Source organism: Brienomyrus brachyistius, chromosome 6, assembly GCF_023856365.1.
Source record: "Brienomyrus brachyistius isolate T26 chromosome 6, BBRACH_0.4, whole genome shotgun sequence".
Classification (NCBI taxonomy): domain Eukaryota; kingdom Metazoa; phylum Chordata; class Actinopteri; order Osteoglossiformes; family Mormyridae; genus Brienomyrus; species Brienomyrus brachyistius.
Genome location: NC_064538.1, coordinates 22,257,966 through 22,278,252, shown reverse-complemented (window position 1 = coordinate 22,278,252; position 20,287 = coordinate 22,257,966). Strand labels below are relative to the sequence as shown.

Here is a 20,287-nt window from a genome sequence, read left to right as displayed (position 1 = left end):
ACACTGATATCTAATCAAGGTGTTAGTGGTCAAGTTGTAAAAATATTTCAAGGGGAATAGTGGGTAAGGTTGCCATTCAAGTGGAAGAAATAAGGAAGAGGTGAAATCACATGGTCCGCAATGAACTTCAATTCGGATACAAATAAGTATCCAGTTTTGGTTGAAAATGGGACGCAGCATTTTATTTTTCAATATGGGGCTACCCCATAAAATATGGGACAGTTGGCCACTGTAACCTTTAACTTTACGTGAGTGAAGTGACTCAGAACAGTTTATGGGGAGGTGGGGAGCTGGGTGTATTTTTAAAGGGGATTTTTTTTTTGCCCCATGGGTGGGGGCATCCACATGCATTGACAAATGCCCTGGTATTATTTTTCCGTGTGCCCTGCGCTTTTGGGGATGGGCTGCAGGCTTGCCACAACCCAGCATTAGATAACCCATTATGAAACATGGATGGATGGATGGATGGATGGATGGATGGATGGGGAATAAGGATGTGCCAGGCAGCGTGAGGATTTCATTAGCTTCTGAATCATGACACTTAGCTTTATGACATCATTTTTGTAAGGCACGTCCGATAAAAGCATGGGATAGCAAAATACATTAAGACTCGTGTCGCAGTTTTTCTACATCTTCCAAAGCGACACGAAGATCCCTTGAAATGACAAGGAGTAGGTTTCTGAGATTTTTTACCTGTTGCCATGGATGCATAAGTACGTGAGCATAAGAGGGCCAATCAGCAGTAACTAAGGGCTGCATTTCCATGGACCACGTCTCTTACCATTTGCGCAGTATCATGGTGAGGAGAGCATCTGGTCCCATCTGGACCAGCAGCGACAGGCCTTCCTGGAGCTCCTCTTCCAGGTCCCTCTCATTGCTTGTGTGACTCAGACCACATTCTGCCTCCTGGAATCGGTAAAACTGGCATTCCCTGTCATGGAAGTTCAACTCCTGTTTCACTGAAGTGAGAAGAGTGCTTGTGTTAAAAAAATAAACATTTACATTTAAGTTGATTCCATTAAACGTCATGTGCTGAAGCAGAAGCTCCGCGATCCCAAGCTGGCCTGCTTACCGTGAACGAGAATTCCTTCATCGACCAGCACCTGCCAGATTCCCACTGCCTGGTTGCGTGAATGGACAGATCCGCCTTGGGCCATCAACCAATCCACAAGTTCCTTTCCTGTGGAACATTGTCTGTAAGACGAGAGAAGTGAAGAATGTGAACGTACAGAACATGTCTAAAGTAGAGGAGTCCATTGCTGGCCCTCTGGGGAGGTTACCTGTGGAGCAGGATGGGAGTTAGTACAAAATCATGATGTTAACAGGAAGATCATGAGAACAGACTTTGAAAGGAACCTAAAAGAAGAACGAAATGCATGAAATATCGATAATCTTTTCCACAGTGAGAGGTTCATGGCCATAATCACCAAGGCTTCATGACTGATCGTCAATCCTATGTCTGGTGTTGCTTGGTAGTTCAATCTTTTGAACGTTCTAGCCACAACAGCAAAACATTTCACATGTTGAGAAAGATTCAGCTACATCCTCAGTGAAGGGTAACTGAGGTTCTGCAGAAGAACTGTCCTTCTCAGGGTTCTCAGATACATGCATATTTTGAACAGCAGAAGAAATGTGAAGGCCCAAAGTGAGATTCTGGGATGTGTAGCCCTTAGTACCTGCGAGTCTGTGAGGGTCGGTATGTCTGGAGGTTCCATAATGACTGCGGATACATCAAGTTTGGTGTAGCTTAGGTTATTAAAGTTAAATATTTCATCACTGCCCTGAACTGATGGTCTTAATCAATTGGGAATGGTCACATTTTCCAGGGTGTGATGGCGAAATGCCCACAGGGCTGATTTTCACAATAAGTGGTTAAGCCAGATACATACGGCCAGAAATATGTGGACATCTATATTAATTAGAGGAATTGCCTAATCAAACAACACCCATTGCTGACAGAGTGTATACTTATGCACACAGTCACAGCAGAGTGGGTGGTTGTATAGAAGAGGTTAGTGACTTTCCACTCGGCACCAGTATAAGATGCCATCCTTCCAACAAGCCAGTTCACTACGTTTCTGCCCTGTTAGAGCTGCTCTGGTTGCAAGGGAAGTGGTCGGTCACACAAAGTCACAGAAAGGGACCAGATCACCCAGCGTCAATACCCAACCTGGATGGCAGCACATCCCACCAGCAATGTTCTAACACCTAATGAAAGCTTTCCATTAGAGTGGAGGCTATTATAGCAGCAATGGGTCGATAAACTTCATATCGAGACCTTTGGTTTCAGAGTGAGATGCTGGACAAGTTGGTATCCACATACTTTTGGCCATATGGTGCATGTCTTCTACAAACCTTGAAACTACACAGACGTCACTGCCTTTCTGGAACTTTCAGAGGACTTATCTATGATTGATTTTCATGTCTCTATTTTAGGACCAGCTGACGTATTGCTGGAAATGTTATTTTTTCCAACATCATCACTGTGCACTGCCCTTCCTAAGTTCCCACTGAAATTTCTAGAAATACTCCACTTTTTTGATGTAAAGGAGCAGTGTGTGACATGAAAGAATGCAAAACAAAACCATCAGTCATCAAACAAAACCATTAAGATAAGGGTACTCGTGGGTGAAAAACCATGAACAACCACAGTTAGAAAGTCACTAAAACCCGGACATAACCAGAATATAAAATTACACAGAAACCTAGACAAAGAAGCACAGAATGCATTTATGCTGGAACAAACGGCTGCAGTACCTGTAGTTCTTGAGATGATACTTCCTGTCTCTGATAAGAGCAGGACTGCGCTCTATCAAAGCGTTATAAACTGCCCTGCCTGCCTTCAGTATACGATCTGAAAGGAACTGAGAGGGAGAGAGAAGAGAAACAGGCAGTTATTTACAAAGAGAGACCAAAAGAAACACAAATGATGAGAACGATATGCTTTGTTTGACGACAAGTCACACAGAGGAAATCCCACCTCGTTTTGCATTAAAATGTCTGAATGAGATAAATCAGAATGTTTATAGGAATAAAGGATGGCCGTCCAACACCACAGTACAAGAATAACAGACCTTTACGGACTTTTCCGGATATTTTTATAGATTATTGTTTCTCCATCAAGTCAGTTCTGCCCAATTCACCTACAGGAAGAGTAACAGGAGGCGCAAGAGGATACAGCATCACCACAGTGCTGGGTGACACACTGAGCATTGGGTGACACACTGAGCATTGGGTGACACGCTGAGCGACGGGTGACACACTGAGCATTGGGTGAGACACTGAGCGACGGGTGACACGCTGAGCGACGGGTGACACACTGAGTATTGGGTGACACACTGAGCGATGGGTGACACGCTGAGCAACGGGTAACACACTGAGTGACGGGTGACACACTGAGTATTGGGTGACACACTGAGCATACGGTGACACACTGAGCGATGGGTGACACGCTGAGCGACGGGTAACACACTGAGCGACGGGTGACACACTGAGTATTGGGTGACACACTGAGCATTGGGTGACACACTGAGCGACGGGTGACACACTGAGTATTGGGTGACACACTGAGCATTGGGTGACACGCTGAGCGACGGGTGACACACTGAGTATTGGGTGACACACTGAGCGATGGGTGACACACTGAGCGATGGGTGACTGACCGACGGGTGACACACTGAGCAATGGGTGGCACACTGAGCGATGGGTGACACACTGACTGACGGGTGACACACTGAGCAACAAGTGACACACTGAGCGATGGGTGACACGCTGAGCGACGGGTGACACACTGAGCATTGGGTGACACACTGAGTGACGGGTGACACACTGAGTGACGGGTGACACACTGAGCGACGAATGACACACTGAGCGACGGGTGACACACTGAGCGACGGGTGACACACTGAGTATTTGGTGACACACTGAGCGATGGGTGACACACTGAGTGGCAGGTGGCACACTAAGTATTAGGTGGCACACTGAGTATTGGGTGACACACTGAGCATTGGGTGACACAATGAGCGACGGGTGACACACTGAGCGACGGGTGACACACTGAGTATTTGGTGACACACTGAGTGGCAGGTGGCACACTAAGTATTAGGTGGCACACTGAGTATTGGGTGACACACTGAGTATTGGGTGACACACTGAACGACGGGTGACACACTGAGCAGTGGGTGACACACTGAGTGACGGGTGACACACTGAGTGACGGGTGACACACTGAGCGACAAATGACACACTGAGCGACGGGTGACACACTGAGTATTGGGTGACACACTGAGCGATGGGTGACACACTGAGTGGCAGGTGGCACACTAAGTATTAGGTGGCACACTGAGTATTGGGTGACACACTGAGCATTGGGTGACACAATGAGCGACGGGTGACACACTGAGCGACGGGTGACACACTGAGTATTTGGTGACACACTGAGTGGCAGGTGGCACACTAAGTATTAGGTGGCACACTGAGTATTGGGTGACACACTGAGTATTGGGTGACACACTGAGCATTAGGTGACATACTGAACGACGGGTGACACACTGAGCAGTGGGTGACACGCTGAGCGACGGGTGACACGCTGTGCATTGGGTGACACACTGAGTGTCAGGTGACACACTGAGCGACGGGAGACATGCTGAGTGACGGGTAACACACTGAGCATTGGGTGACACACTGAGTATTTGGTGACACACTGAGCGATGGGTGACACACTGAGTGACGGGTGACACACTGAGCGACGAATGACACACTGAGCGACGGGTGACACACTGAGTATTTGGTGACACACTGAGCGATGGGTGACACACTGAGTGGCAGGTGGCACACTAAGTATTAGGTGGCACACTGAGTATTGGGTGACACACTGAGTATTGGGTGACACGCTGAGCATTGGGACGCGCCACTGCACAAACAGCTGTAGTGATGTCATTTTTGTCCCAGAGGTTTGGTGCTGAGACTGCTCTGGGGGGCAATGCGCGAGGGTGCGTACCATTCGAAAACTGAAACAACGCGGACTGTCATTTCAGTGACACGTCTTGGTTGTTCATTGGCCAGAGGAAAAGTACCAGGAAGTCAGAAAGTAGCCGGACCAAAGATTATATATAAACACCTTTTCTGTGATCAGAATGACAAGAAGTATGGCTAGCAGATTTGAAAAATGGTTGGCTGCGGAAGTCCAGGAAAACCAGTATTTATATGATTTATATGATTATAAAGACTCCCAAATCGTTGCAAAGTAAAATAAAATAAGTTTGTAACTTCAACATCATATGTTCTGGCACACTGTGAGTACATAATGCAAATAATTACTTTTAATATACCATCTGTATCCATCCATCCATCCATCCATCCATCCATTTTCCAAACCGCTTATCCTACTGGGTCGCGGGGGGTCCAGAGCCTATCCCGGAAGCAATGGGCACGAGGCAGGGAACAACCCAGGATGGGGGGAGGAAACCCCACGACGACATGGGGAGATCATGCAAACTCCACACACATGTGACCCAGGTGGAGACTCGTACCCGGGTCCCAGAGGTGTGAGGCAACAGTGCTAACCACTGCACCACCATGCTGCCCCACCATCTGTATCAAACTTCATAAACAAGCATCTTTGCTCTACAGCGCCACCCCAGGCCTGGTGTCAAAGTACACGGCTGCCTGGCGCAAGAAGTAAGAACATCCAGGAAAGTGGATGGTATGACATTACGGCGCCCACACCCACAGTAGGTATGAACCAGCCTTCTCCTCCAGCCGACCCCCTCCCTCTCTCCCTCTTCCCCAGACTTACTACAAGCTTCTATGCTTTCTGGCTTGGGAGTTTACTGGTAACTCGCAAAGCTGTTTATTTCCATTCACCACATCCACCAGCAAAGCGTTACAGCGGTATAGTGGTTAGTACAGCTGCCCTGATCTACAGCCAGACCCCTTCCTGCTTCTGAAGCCCTATCAGACTCACTTACACAGTATGTTGCTTTGGACAATAGTGGCATCTAAATCAGTGTTTTCCAACCCAGCCCTCAGGGATCCCCGGACAGTCCACGTTTTTGCTCCCTCCCAGCTCCCAGCCAATCAGAAACACTGAATACCTGGTACAAGTGCACTGGGAGCTGAGAGGAAGCAAAAATGTGAACTGTTTGGGGATCCCCGAGGGCTGGGTTGGGAAACACTGATTTAGGTGCCACTATTGTCCAAAGCAACGTACTGTATAGAGGAGCTTGGGGATTCACACCAGGTCTCATCCCTCTCACACCCCAAAGAGATAATCAAGCCCCAAGGAAACTTTTCCTTCTTTTACAGAAAAACCTCAAACATCTTCTGTATGTCTTATAAAGATTACAGAAGCAGGACCCAAGCCACTGTGCTCCTTGTAAAAACACAAATAAACTGAGTGCTGACATTTACTTGAATTCCCCATTTTTTCCCATCATTCTGCATGCAGTACGGGGAGGCAGCTATAAGCACGAGCCCGTTTTCGCTGAACCACAGTCATCGCCACTGACTCCATTTCTCCTTTCATGCCGTCACTCTCACGGTGTCCGTCAGCACTGTGCGAAATTAATCGACAGCCTGTAATGAACTGCTCTGCTCTTTAGACTAATAGGAAAAATTTGAGCGCTGTAAAGGCCAAATCGGTTCATTTGAGTTCATTTTCCCAGACAGAAGCAGGCTGCTTACAGAGGGTGTCGACGGAAACTGCATCTTTAATGAAGTCTCCCGTCTCCCCGGTCAGCCTCTGTGTGCCTTTTTCTAAAGCTCCATGCAGTTTATAGATGCGTCATAAGCACATGCTGAATGTGACATGATGACATCAGGAATCACGAGGGTCGGTCGGTCTCCCACTTGGCGTGCCCAGACCCTGTCACTGTACCCTCGCAGCATCCTATTTCCCCCAGCAGTCCTCTAGCTGTCTACCTTCTTGCCGTCTTGGACCACACCGTCTGGCTGCGCAGAGGTCAGGGCTACTTCCATCATCGCCATGGGAACAGCCCGAGGCTTTTTCAGGAGCACTCTCCTGAGAACCGACAGCGGCACGTCCCGCGGGCCAGACGGTGCCAAACAGCGCTGGCCCAACAGGCTCATCTCGCCTGGTCTAATGCATCGAATAATGAACTCTGATGAATTACTCCACAGGCAGGGTTGTCAACAGAAAAACAAAAGGAGCTTTTCTGCTGGCAAGAAGCTTTCAGTTTCACATTTGGGTGAGATGAGGCCAAGCAGCCTTTTAGGTGAGCTTTATAGAACATAAGCTCCCTCCACCACTGAGATGAAGGAAGTGTTCCTCGTCCATTCCACCAAAATCAGCCTTCCATGTCCTTTAAGCATGCATTTTGACAGGGCAGCTGTGAATTAAGGCAGTGTTTCCCAATGCGGTCCTCGGAGACCCACAGCCAGGCCATATTTTTGCTCCCTCCGAGCTCCCTACCAGACAGTCCACAATTTGTGGCAAAAACATGGACTGTCGGTGAGTCCTCGAGCACCGGATTGGGAAAAGCTGAATTATAGACATGGTCATCCAGAGCGTGGGATGCTCAGAATGAGATCATCACAGGGATTGTCTAAAAAGCTTGTTTAATCCCCATCAAGTGCATAACTCTTTCCACTTGCACAGTCTCCAAATTTGGCCATGAATTTCTGTGATGAACGACACTGAGCCGGAGTCGGCAAGATTTTTTTTGTACTTCTATTTCTGGTCGAGAGTCTGAATCACCTGCATTTGCTGCTTAACAGTAACTCCTAAGCATGAGAACAGAGGGGGCGTGGCTTATGCTGTGGTTTAGGTGATGGTGTGGTTGGGCGATACTCGTGGGCCGTTTCCCCCAACGGTGAGTGGGGGGTGGGTTTCCATTATGCGTGGAGAATCAATAAAAACCAGACAAGTGGAATAATGATCACTGCCGTTTCAAATCCTAGCATTTCTAAACGCAGTCGCCAGGAGAAGAAATATACATGATTCACTGAGCTTCTCTAAAAAGGGTGCATGCTCTATGGCACAGCAACCTTCCCACGGGACCCAGAAAGTTCCACACCGAGTTCCACATCAGATGAATGGTTGGGCTGGACTAAAAAAAAAGTCACATAACTGTAAGCATCCAAAAATTTTTATTACGTATTAAATGGCGTGGGAGACACTTACACAGGGTAAATTGCTTATTTGCAGCCATTGGGTTTACTGACTCTTTGGATAAAAGCACTGGTTAGGCCTGTAAATACGGTAATAAAACACACCACAGTAATGTCCCAGTATTTAAACATTCAACCCACTGTTTGCAAGTCCAATTACTTAACCGCCATTTTAAAAGGCTGCCCCACACTTGGCCATAACCTTTGTAAGCTGGGAGCAAAGAGCTGTAGCCCAGTTCTGATCTCAGTGGTAAGAAGGTTCTCAAGTCTTAAAAGACAAACAGTGTTATTTTTTATACCATATTGTCAATTTCATGCAAGCAAAACTAAACTGCGTTTCCAATTAATACAGAGAAGATGCTCAAATAGAATAAATGCATTTATTTAATTGTACTTAAAGGGGCTCCGGACCCCCTGTGACCCTGAAAATGGATGGATGGATGGACTGGAGATGAAATGACTTGATAGATGCGAACACGTCAGAAGTCCACTTTTAAAAACGAGCAACCATTAGATTTCAGAAGTCAGGTGTGACATGAAACACTAAGCTTTACCTACAACACAAAGGAGCCCTGATATGAAGCTGCTTTCTTGTTATGTGACCCCCCTGAGAAACACACCCACCCTCTGGCTTTCTCTGGCTCCTCCCAGAAACACAGCGACATGCAGAAAACAAAACACTCCAGAGGTAAAGTGCATTCCAGGGCCGACTGCAAGCAAATTAAATTTACTCCTTCAGTGCACCCCCACCCCCCCCCCCCCCACATGTGAAACAGAGTCAGAGTTTAAATCACTACTGTCCCCCTCTTCTGTTCTCACAGGTCATACCCATAAAAGCAGCTTTATAAAAAATGACCTGTTTCACTGGGCCCTGTTTTTATGAGAGAAGTTGTTTGATAAAAGTGCAAGCGGAGCACGTCCGGGTCAGCGGGCTGCGCATGAGCGGCACGTGTGGGTGCAGGCGTGGGCACATCACATGGTTTCGGCCGTGAGCGTCGGTGGGCATGCTAGTTAGGAGCTGGGCCAGCAGCGTACGCCTTCCTCAGCGAACGTGGGCTTACTTTCCACCCTCTTGGACCCTCTTATCAAGGCGAAGCTTTACTCCTCTGGGGGGGGGGGGGGGGGGGGGGGCTGTTGAACTAGCAGAGATAACGTAGCAGGGTGAAGTGCTGCAGGGTATTTTTCTTTTCTGAGGACACCAGAGTGCCCTCTAGACGTCTTGCGACTGACCCTGTGCTAACCTGGCCTGCCAGAAATGAGCTTTTAAAACATGCAAAAGCAGCTGTGAAGGATATAAAAAAACAGGCACGGCAATTACAGAGAGAGCAAACTCAAACACAGGGAGCCAACAGTCCGTAATAAACAAGTAAAAAAAACAGACACGGTCGGTGAGCTGGGGAAGCCTCATAGTTTGGAGCCAGTCCTCGCTTCCCACAAAACAGTGGGATTCTGGTAGCGAGTTATGTTGGCGGTCTCTCCTTCCTGTCCAAATCTATAACACAGGAGGCATTGTGCATATCCAAACATGTCTAGGTGTTTCTAAGTCTAAGTCTTCTTTTAAGAAATTTAGGAGGAGACACATTTAATGAGAGAGCTGATGAGCAAGTCATTTCTAGGCGGAATTCTAGATCCCAAAGTCGTAAAACAGAAATCTGTGTGGCAGCACCAAACACACAGCATGTTAGCGTGTGAAGCCATAGAAGCAAAAACATCAGCTCTTGGTTTCTCAGCCACCACAACCAGTATTTCAAAAAGAAGGGTGAGAAGTTTAAGATTCAACTTTATTTGACATTCCCCTGCACAAACAAAACATGTGGATTCTTTTAAGCAAGTATCCATGTTGACTGACTATCAAATTGAAGTGTTTAAGTTACATCTAAGTCAAATGTCTTCGCTTGAGTTTGTCAAGCAACTGCCATAACTGAGCTATTGAAATGATTAGGAGCTAAGTCAAGTCACTAGGGGCCTGATATCTTTTTTTGTCTTTGAAGGAAGAATGGCATCAGGGCTAAAGAGTTGAGAGTTTAATCGACAGCATCAGGGAAACCACGAAAAACCTTTAGCTTGTGTTCTTTCATCACGAGAACACACAGACTGATCTGTCATATCAGTTGTGGATTCAAGGGGAGAAGAGGTAGACTGATTTGTGAACGGGTTCCTGGAATAGGCTAAAGTAAGTTTGACTCAAGTGAGGTTTGTTTAATCCCAAAAGTCCACAGGTCTTCCAGATATCAGCTCCAGTGTAAAGAAACCCGTAAATAGCTATGAGTCACCAACCTGCAGATACATTAACCTTCCCTTAAAGCTTTTGCCTAACATTCCATAAGCCCTAATCACCCTCCCCCTTTATTTTATAGGAGGAGCATCTTCTTCTCTCGGAAACCTTCCGGAAGCCATTTCTGTCAACTGAGGCTGTCTGAGTATCCAGTGGGAGACGTCATACCTGCTTCATGGTGTCTTGAGCTTCCAAGGTTTCTGGCAGTGGTGTCTGCAGGGAGGGAAGAGAAAGCGAGAGACAGAGATTTGCAACATCACTGTAAAGATTCACACCTGGCGTCTGATCACCAAAGCATAACCTGTAACCTGACAAATCCATCAGCCCTCGGTCACACGCGTCGCCACACTCAGTCTCGTCATTCTTAATGCGATATGCCCTTATTCTTCTGCTTCCATGCTCTGTCTGAAAGCACATAGCCTTAATGCATGAAATTTGAATTGAATTTAACTCCAAGGAATTTGCCTAGAACAAGCTCAACTGGCTGTCACAGCCCATACTGCAAATATAAATCCTGCCAGGTGAGTCCAGGTCGGCTGCTGTTGGAAATTTTGAAATTATGTATGCAGCCAAACATTGTTGGTTAAGACACAGTAGGTGCCTGTATGCTTTCGCTCTGTGTCACCTTCAGGCTCTGATGGTATGAAGGATCTGTTAAATTTGCATTACAATGATCTGTTTCCTCCTGCACGTCACGTCTCCAAACGAGTTCCCTTTTCAAAACAAGGGTGTGTCCACTGCCGGCCCACTAGTAGAAAAGAATACGACAAAAGAATACTTGGAATTCCCCACAAGCACAACCGATACAGACAGATTGATCAGGGTAAGTCAATGTACTGGAAGAGGAAAGAAGCTGCACTTTATTCCAATGTGGAATAAGCAAAGGAAAACAAAGAGGTCGAATCAATAAGTTGAATGAATTTGAGTAACTTATACGTAACTGGAACAAAGAAGCATGAAGATGCATGAAGCAAACAAGAACTCCTTCAAAGGACTGGCCAATCATAGCCGCTGCCTTGGAGATTTTGATGCAAGTCTTGCCGCTGTTTGTCAGCAGCAGGCTGGTTTGAGACTAGAGATTAAATTCTGCTATTTGATGATCTAGCTTGGAGGCCCACCCTCATCATGGAGTGCATGAACCACTTCGATGCGGTGCATGGTGACCAGTCCTGCCCGCCCATCTCAAAGGAGCGTGAACCGTGTGATCGCTCCATCTGACGGCTCGACTTCTTTTCCCAGTGTAGTTTCCTAACGCCAAAAAATTCATGATCCAGTGGCACCTCGTCTCGTTCAGTTTTCCCGGCCACCTGCCGCATGACACCGGCTCATGACAACTTACATAAGAGCTTTCTTTCAAATGAGAAAGGTTCCCGTGTGAAGCCTGGATGACCTCATTTAACAAACCCAAAAGTTCATGCAAAGTTTTTATAGTTATACACACACAAAGTAAAAGGAGCTTGACGATCCGAAAGACAAGGATGCTTTTACACAGTAAAATCTCGCTCTTGGAGTGTCGATTGTCTGGGCTCCCATTGAACGATCAAGCTCAAACCAATCAAACAAGATATTTCATTGGCTGACAACTAAGCACTCTCCTCTGCATCCTCCACCTGGTTAGGTAGAGACGAACGTTCCTTTGGAAAAGCAGTGGGGTAACGTGTGTGGGGAAAGGCAGCTCCACAGTAGTCTGCCGTCTGTATGTGACACTCTCCACACCCTCCTGCTCTGTTGACAAAGTAAACTGCACCGAGGAAACCATGCAACTGTCTCCGTCATTCGCTGTCCTACAGGGAGATTACCCTGGATTGTTTGCCACCTGTAATAAAAAAGCTTCTTACTTCCCCAACAGGCACGGTCTCAGGGCTGTCTGAACCTCAGTCGCTCAGCTGAGGATATCGCATCAAAGCCCAAACGCACTTAGTACTCCATCCACATCCGTCTCTGAATGCAAAATATTGCATTCAAATCCTGTTTTTTCTCCAGGAGTAACCCTCAGGCACACAATCTTCACCCAGACCTACATATTCGTTTTTTTTCCCTTTCAACATCACACGCTGCTACTGGACAACAGGATGGAATGTGGCTTCGCCCCCGTGCTCCACAAATGGATTGTTTCAGCTCGCTTCCGTTGACCCTAGTCTCATTCGTCGCACGCGCTCTGCCTTCCTTGGGCGGCGAGAGAACGCAGAGATATCAAGACTACAAAGGATGTGCCGCTGATGACGAAAGTCACGGTTCCAGCCTTGGCACCACGGAGGATTTATCGGAACCTCCTCAAACAGAACATCAGTGGTACCAAAAGCCCCATCGGACGTTCCTCTCCTTCCTCTCGGTTTTAATGCTTGACTTCAGCCTGGATGTTGAATCTGCTGTTGAGTGCCGTGAGAGGTTCCTATTTAGATTGATTCATTCCACGCCACTTTGGCTGAATCTCTTAAAGAAACAGACAACAGGACCAGACAAAGCTGCTATCCAGAATGGCGTGTGCCTTTCTGCAGGCTGCCACCAGGTGTTTGCATGGTGATGCACCTGATCAGGATACAGTATCTATCACCTACCATCCTCTCTGTCTTCCAACCAGGTCGTGGTTTTCTGTCACTTTAATTTGACTTCATTTGGATCTGGCTAGAGGGGAGATCTCATGTCATACGTTACAGTGCTCTGACTACACGCCTATTACAATCTTCAAATCAACTGTTTTCTCTGCACAAACACCAGATGTCATATTCAGATGCTCTTTCAAATACAAGCTTCCCTGTTTTCCTATTATCCTCACCCAGCCGAGGATTCTGTTTCGGCCTGATAACATGTGAGGGCATCTTCTGCTAATTTGTTTGTTATCTGATCAGAGGAATGCAGCCTATATGTCACACACCATCACACCATTAAAACTAGCATTAAAGCAGCCCCCCCCCCTCATTCCAAATGCAGTTAGTCACAATTTCTCCATCGCTGGTCAAAAATGAGGTTCCACCAACTATTACTTCGGTTTAGTAAGTCGCAGAAAGTATTCGGCTTCATAATGTGTATTCAAAAGAAAACTACAGGACTCTGAAGTCAGCTTATGGTTTACTACTTATTGTGAAAAAACAATGTGCTATTAATAACTAAAAATTGAACATCAATAGCTGCATAATGTTACTTTCCGCCCTCCCACGCCCACACTAAGACAATAGCCCACACGGCCTCTTTTTTTCCATGCAATACGGGCCAAAGCACGGGCGTCGTTAGGGCCGATAACCCGGGGTTATATCCCCGAGTATTTGAACCCTAACCCCGTACTTTATCCCCGACGCCATTCTTCCTTCAAAAACAAAGCAAAATAATAATAATGATAAAGAGTCAAGTCCCAGGTAAACTTGACGTTGCCCCTGATCTCTTCAATAGCTATAAACTCCCCTGGGGGGAGGATGCGCATCCAAGCGCATTATTAAACAATTTAATGGACAATTACGCCCAAAATTATTCACGACCGAGAAAGTAAGTGAAATTCATTTATCTGTAACGTCAAAATAGTAAAAAACAGCAAAAAAAAAAAAAAAAAACGCAAACTGCATAAATCCTGTCTGTTCTACTTTCTGGATCTGAAGAAATAAAATTCGATGCAAGTGAAATATGTCTGTCATCTTGCACCATCTGTCATATAAATACCATTCACGTTTTAAACGATTTTACTTTCATAAATAATTTTATTGGAAAAAAAAATCTGTAAATATTGTCCTTTATATCCCACTTCTTCATGCAGCATATGCTTTGCTCTTCGTTACATTCGAGGTTTAGTTCTGTCGAATTTCACGACTGATATGACATAAGCTACGTCAAAAAGCCACTAAGTAGTATTCAAATTAGAACTTAGGCTCGTATTTGCTATTATTGGAAACTTGCTCGGATCCAGGTGAGTTTTTTCGGTCGGTGATGTTAATGATAGGTTGCTCCCCTTTCTTAAGGACTGTCACTAGTTTAGTGCGAGCATACAGAAGTTGACACGCGTTTACAAGCCGTATTCCTCACTTGTGTCTCAGAATACAAATGTATTGTGAATACAAAAATTATATTTTTACAGTTTTCCATAACAAAATAATCACACGACTGACAGTAAATAAAACGGGCTTACGATAATAATAATAATAATAATAATGATAATAATAATAATAATTATAATAATAATAAACATACCCAGCTGATTCCACGTATGTATGGCGTTTCCCAAGAATAGCGCTCCGGATGCACACGATAGTTGTAAGTCCTGAACAGATGCATCTTTTTTCTTCAGCTGAATTAACCAAGAAAGGTGCGACTGTGTCCGCGAGGAGAGCGCCCCCCCCGAAAGGCGTCTCACCCGCGGGTCGGAGGACGAGGGGCGCACCGTGGCCCCGGAGCCCGCAGCATTCAGTCGGACGCCGTAAGCGCTCCTTGCCCGAGCCGCGGCTTCCCCGCGTCGCCGCGCCGCCGCCTTCTTCACGCCGCAGCGCCGGCCCACTTCCCCGCCCCACACGCAGCGAAAGGACACGAAGGCAAACGGGCTTGCTCCTTAGTTGTGTATAATTCACTAATTAGTTATAATCGCTGCTTATTTGCCCCGCACCAATATTTCCAGTAGATACTTAAGATCAGTTTAAAAATTCCATGGACTCGATTTTCAAAAGAAATTATATTTTTATTTTATTGATTTACTAATTCATAGGCTTCCTATAACATTTAATAATGGGATGAACACACGAAAGCGTTTACTTATTTAAAAGCAATTGCAACAGAAAGCCGCCCTAATCTAGATTATTTCCTTTTCTTTATCAGTAAACTTGCACCAAGGACTAAACTGAACGCGCAAAAGGAGGAAGCCCGTTGTTCCTGGCAGGTACATTTCGCCCATGTCGGGGCCCATTAGATTCGGCCCCAGATGTCCCACAGCCTGTGGTCTTGAGGGGCAATCCGTAAAATCTGTACTTGTTGTACTCTCTCTCTCGCACTGACAGTAAATCAATCGATGAAAGAACACAACACAAAAATATGCAGTTCAGGGTAGCGAGACTCGTAAAACAAAAGCAGAAAAGGGGAGCGTCAGTCTTACATAGTTACCAAATTAAACTGATTTCGCTCGGGTGGAATTTCTCGAAATGCAGGTTGAGCTTAACACGAATCAGCATTTAAATGTAATGGTTTTATAACAGCAATCCGCAGTGAAAGTAAGCCTAATGAATGACTTCCACCCGCACCCGAAGTCGACACGGGATCGCGCACCACCTTACAGCGCAGAAAATTTTATATCTGTAGGGTCATCTCACCATACAACTGACGTGTAGCGTAACTGGTTCTTTAAGACCTCTGGAGAATTTATGCCAGTGTTACGCAGATAACTCTTATCGGCGGCGAGGCATATGTCAGCGGGGCCATCGAACAGGGCTTTTTGGCAGAGCTAGATAGAAAACTGGGGTTGTCAGATGTGAACTATGAACCGATAGACCAAAAGTATTTCGTGAAAGTGTTTACAAAACAGTGGCTGCACGTGATAAAACAAAAGTGGCTGAATTGGTGATAATTGTGCGTTCAAGTAAGAGTGGTTAGAAAGGTGTTCAGTGTGTTAAAGTAAATCTTAGTATCGTAATCGTTTTGCCAAGTTACTAAATGACAATTAGAAATCAATACCAATAAAATGAAATGTTTTGCATATTTTAGTACAAATCTCTCTGCACCTGCAGTTACAGCTGGTAATGTCTCTAGAGTGCAGGCTGGTGCTCTGTGTCAAATAAACTGCATTCATGAATGCCAGCCTTCTCCTTTCCAGGAGAGTTAGGCAACACCATAAAGACCACTGTCATCTGCACAGCACCTATACCTAACCTGCTAACACTCATTACCGTCTTTTTCATAGGTTTGTGTTCCTTAAGAAGTGCGTGGACTTACATCGCCTCCAGTCTCTCTTCTCTCTGTGGGAAGGCTGGAAGACAGGAGGTTTTCTGGAGAGCACATAGGTGATGGATTGACTGAGGAAAGGCACAGGAAGAAGAAAAAATGAACAGAGCAAGTGTTTCCACTGCACATTTTCAGAAACACTTGCACATACAAAAAAAATGTGTTTGGTCCCCCAGAAGCCTTATGTCAATACATCTGGAGTTCAGTGAAAGGACAGGGGTAAAGATACTGGAATTTTAAGGCGGAGATATTAGGCAGGGCTGTAACTCACTCCTGTAGCTGCTGTCGTAATGTCATGCCCCCCCCAAACGTTATGTAAGTGATGTTAAGGCCTCGTGCATTGTTTGCTGAAGAACACAACCCTTCATGAGCTAAAACGGAGCAGCCCTGGGATTAAAGATCGATCCTCTGGTTACATATTGGGCGCCCCACGCTAAGTTCCGCCAGACGGCCAGTCCAGCCCTGTTTGACCCATTTCCCCCCCACCTTTTTTCTTCTTCTGTGCCTCTGACCCTCCCCCATGTAGCAAAGCTTCAAGACACCCCCATTGTTTCTGTGTCCACCTCAACATTGTCTTATCACATCCTGTGTTTTATTTTCGGCCCACCATTATCTCTATTTCTTGTGAACTTTTTGTTGTCAGTCTCTGTCCGAATATTGTTGCCTGTGTTCCTTCTCCCTGTTTCCATTTTCCCCCCTCAGTCCTCCATTCTTTTTGGGAGTAAGTTATTTAAGGAATCTGATCTGCTCCCATCACTAACACACACAGACTAGTCCAGTGCCAACAGATTCCTTAACAACCAACTAACGACCTACGCAATGAAACTGATCCACACTGAGCTAATAACACAGTCATAGGCTGCATCTCCTCAGAGGTGAATGGCCTCCATCCCCTGCCTTTTGTCCATGGCCCTCAGTTTGATGTGAGTGCCCCAGTAATACTGTCAGACCCCGGAGAGGAATCTGTACTTTAATGGGAATAAAGATACTGTGAGTTTTTTCTTAATTCCTTTTTCTTTCCATCGGGACCAGCTGGTACCATTCACATCCATCCATCCATTCACATCCACCCATCCATCTTATAAAGGCTTATCTGGTCATGGTCACAGGGGGGTGGGGGGAGTGGCAGGAGCTTGTCCCAGATAGCACATCATGGATGGGATGCCAGTCCATTGAAGGGCACATACATTCAAATACAAGCACTAGGATTACATACAAAATTCCACTTTAAAGAGGACACCTAGCACCACCTAGTGACAATTTGTATAAATTGCTCCACTATCTCATACGAAACACTATCTCCTCCCATTCTTTTTCACTGCACTATAGTTCACAGGATGATGTGAAGTTTTCATTACTGTAACTTAACAAGGTAATGAAAATGCTAGCTATTAAAATAAATGTTCCGTCATTCAGCAACAGTTAGATTTTATGCTCAATTAACCTGTCATATTTTATAAGATTTGTTACTGTGATTTCCTTAGTTCCAGGCAATCTTTGTTATATTTTTTCCATGAGTAAAAATGATTTTGTCTGTTTTATGCGTGAGCATGCATGGGCGTGGCGTTCTACTGTCTCCTCAGGGAAGGGAGCCGGCCTTCCTGCTTCTCCACCCTTTTGGGATGTGATCTCTGCCAGTTTTCTTTGTTCATCTGTGCTCACTCTTTGTTTCCTTCTGACACGGCCGCCAGCCCCGCCACACCCTCACCGTCCGTCTTCCTTGTCTAACCCCTTCCCAGATTCCTGCAGTTCCTTTTCCACCATTTCACCGTGTTCATGTTCTCATTCCTTTCTAAATTTTCATTTCCTGCTTCCATTTTTCAGTGCTAGAGGGGAGGATGAATAAATAAAGCATTCTCTGGACCACCGGTCTGTGACGCCGCAAGTCTGCGTCTGCAAAGTATCCTGAAACTGTGTCCGGTGAGAGAGACTATCAACGGGAGGAAGTTTCGGAAAATCAAAAGTTGATGTAAATCACAGCAGCACACAAGGTTTGGTGCTGGATCGAAGTGTCCTCTGAAGATTCAGCATGATTACAACCCACATAAAAATTGCCACCATTTAACTACCACTAAACACACAAATCAGTTATGTACCCTATACTCGCGTCAAGTCACCATTACAATTCAAATTGTCATGAGTGGCATTATCAGAATTCTGATTCTAAACAATTTGAATAATTGTAGATCTTTAAACTGCATGCTTTGACAGTATTCATATTTTGTGTATTTATGTCCATGAATTGTATGGAATATATTTCAATTTAATTCAAAAATAATAGAGAGAAACAAACAGGGATTAAAGGCAGACTTTCACTAGACCAAACTATGCAACACAGAGATGTGAGAAGTAAGAGTGACTGGAAGGAGACTCCTAGGTTGTGTTTTTGTCTCCTTCCTAAACCCGCTGTGATTCTCCACCCCCTTTCCTCTGAGCAGTTTGTACTTCCCCTCCATATATTGAATTAATGCACACCTAGCAAGAATAACCATGGATGGGAATTCCTGACCCAGCATTTCGGGGAACCCCCCCCCCACCCCATGTCACCTTTCACCTTTAAACCATGGAAGGAAGATCAATCTCACCTTTGGATTCTTTGGTAATACAACAGATAATGTGCCCACATCTATTCTTTAGCAAGCAATTTGATGAGCAGGACTTTTGGAGTTTGAATTTTAGGTTAACTAGGTCTTGTTGGCAGCGTTGTTAGAAATTATTACAGATTGGACTGACTGAGCCGCATTTAGAATCCAAAATTAGGGAGGTTCATTATGAGAGTTTGGCCATGGTGCCCACTAAAGAGGGGGCTGTTTATTTATTTTTTTTAGGTTAGACACATGGCTTAACAGCTTTTCAGAAGCATAGCACTTACAAATCTACGAACACAAAAGTTTTGTGCCTTTATTTATTTTGAAAATAAGAAACACATGATCGCATTGTTCACATGTTCACCTACAGAATGCAATCAGTGACAGCTTTGCTAGTTACAGTGCTCTAACATATGCCGTATTTTAGTTCAACAACATGGAAGTAAAAAAGTAAAACGATATGTGCAGTAATAATACCTCATTTGTAGTGATGTCACAGAGAACATGCTCTTTTAACTAAAGGGAAAATCACTCCTATCTAGTCGTGCTATTAAACATCACAATTAAGAAACTTTTTAAAAAATACATCTTGATTTAATCATCTATACTGCATCTATGTATTTCTGTAGTTTTTAAATTGCAGAACTCTTCATTTCTAATTATTTATTTTTCTTGTTTGTCTTTATATGCTGACCTACAAATTCAGCTCTTCTTTCTCTAAAGTCATTAGACAGGCTGACAATTGTATGATAATATTTCAACGCTATTTTATTCAACAAAACAAGAGTCAAACAAAAAGAAAATGGTTCGAACCATATAAATTGCCTTTATACACAATATTTGGACATTTTCTAAAACTCACTGTATAGGTAATCAGTTCATATTTGTTCCATATATTTAGACATTATGACCTTTAAACATGGATATTACGGATTTTAAACATCAGTTCTTAAACAGAAAGAAGCAACTTACCAAGTTAATATTAAGACCTCCTAATATTAAGATCTGAGTTCCTCCTTCTGTGTGTTGGCTGTGAGTAGTACGAAAGTAATGGGCCGTCTATCATGACCCAGAAACAGAAATTGTGAGACTGTGGTCTGCATCAGCCCACACCAGCTTCCTGCTTGTCTCTGATTGGAGAAAACTGACATCCTGTGGAAAAAAAGCTAAATGTTGTGATTTAGAAGAAGAATGAGCTGAACGTGAGTCGCACTATTGTCCTTGAATGGGGCCTGGGAGATGAGCTTGGCCATCAAATGCAATATCCAAAATACACTATATGTAACTAACATGTGTGGCTGTACTAAGAAGAATCATGTTTGCACAAAGTTTAGTTGCCGGAGGCTTTAGAGCCAGATTTGCAGAGCATGTTGCATTTTTAAAT

The 20,287-nt window shown here is 45.0% G+C and overlaps 1 protein-coding gene and 1 long non-coding RNA gene across 3 annotated transcripts in view; one reads left to right on the top strand and one right to left on the bottom strand.

The window, feature by feature from the left end:
* rapgef3 (Rap guanine nucleotide exchange factor (GEF) 3) overlaps positions 1-19,968 on the bottom strand; it is a 31,493-nt gene extending 11,525 nt beyond the window's left edge. Inside the window, exons 1-6 of one of the 2 annotated variants that reach the window (XM_049017020.1) lie at positions 19,876-19,968; positions 16,307-16,386; positions 10,574-10,618; positions 2,758-2,864; positions 1,073-1,194; positions 782-959 (exon numbers count right to left, since the gene is read on the bottom strand). In XM_049017020.1, coding sequence (XP_048872977.1) covers positions 782-959; positions 1,073-1,194; positions 2,758-2,864; positions 10,574-10,618; positions 16,307-16,372 — 518 coding nt within the window. In that variant the 5' untranslated portion in view covers positions 16,373-16,386; positions 19,876-19,968. Of the gene's footprint in view, positions 1-781; positions 960-1,072; positions 1,195-2,757; positions 2,865-10,573; positions 10,619-14,581; positions 15,721-16,306; positions 16,387-19,875 lie in introns of those variants that run through there. The other variant, XM_049017019.1, reaches the window with a different exon arrangement.
* On the top strand, positions 14,676-17,316 carry LOC125744793 (uncharacterized). Its single transcript, XR_007398499.1, has 3 exons — positions 14,676-14,807; positions 15,200-15,260; positions 16,275-17,316. It is a non-coding gene; the product is annotated as an uncharacterized LOC125744793 (long non-coding RNA).
* Positions 19,969-20,287: the final 319 nt, after the last annotated feature.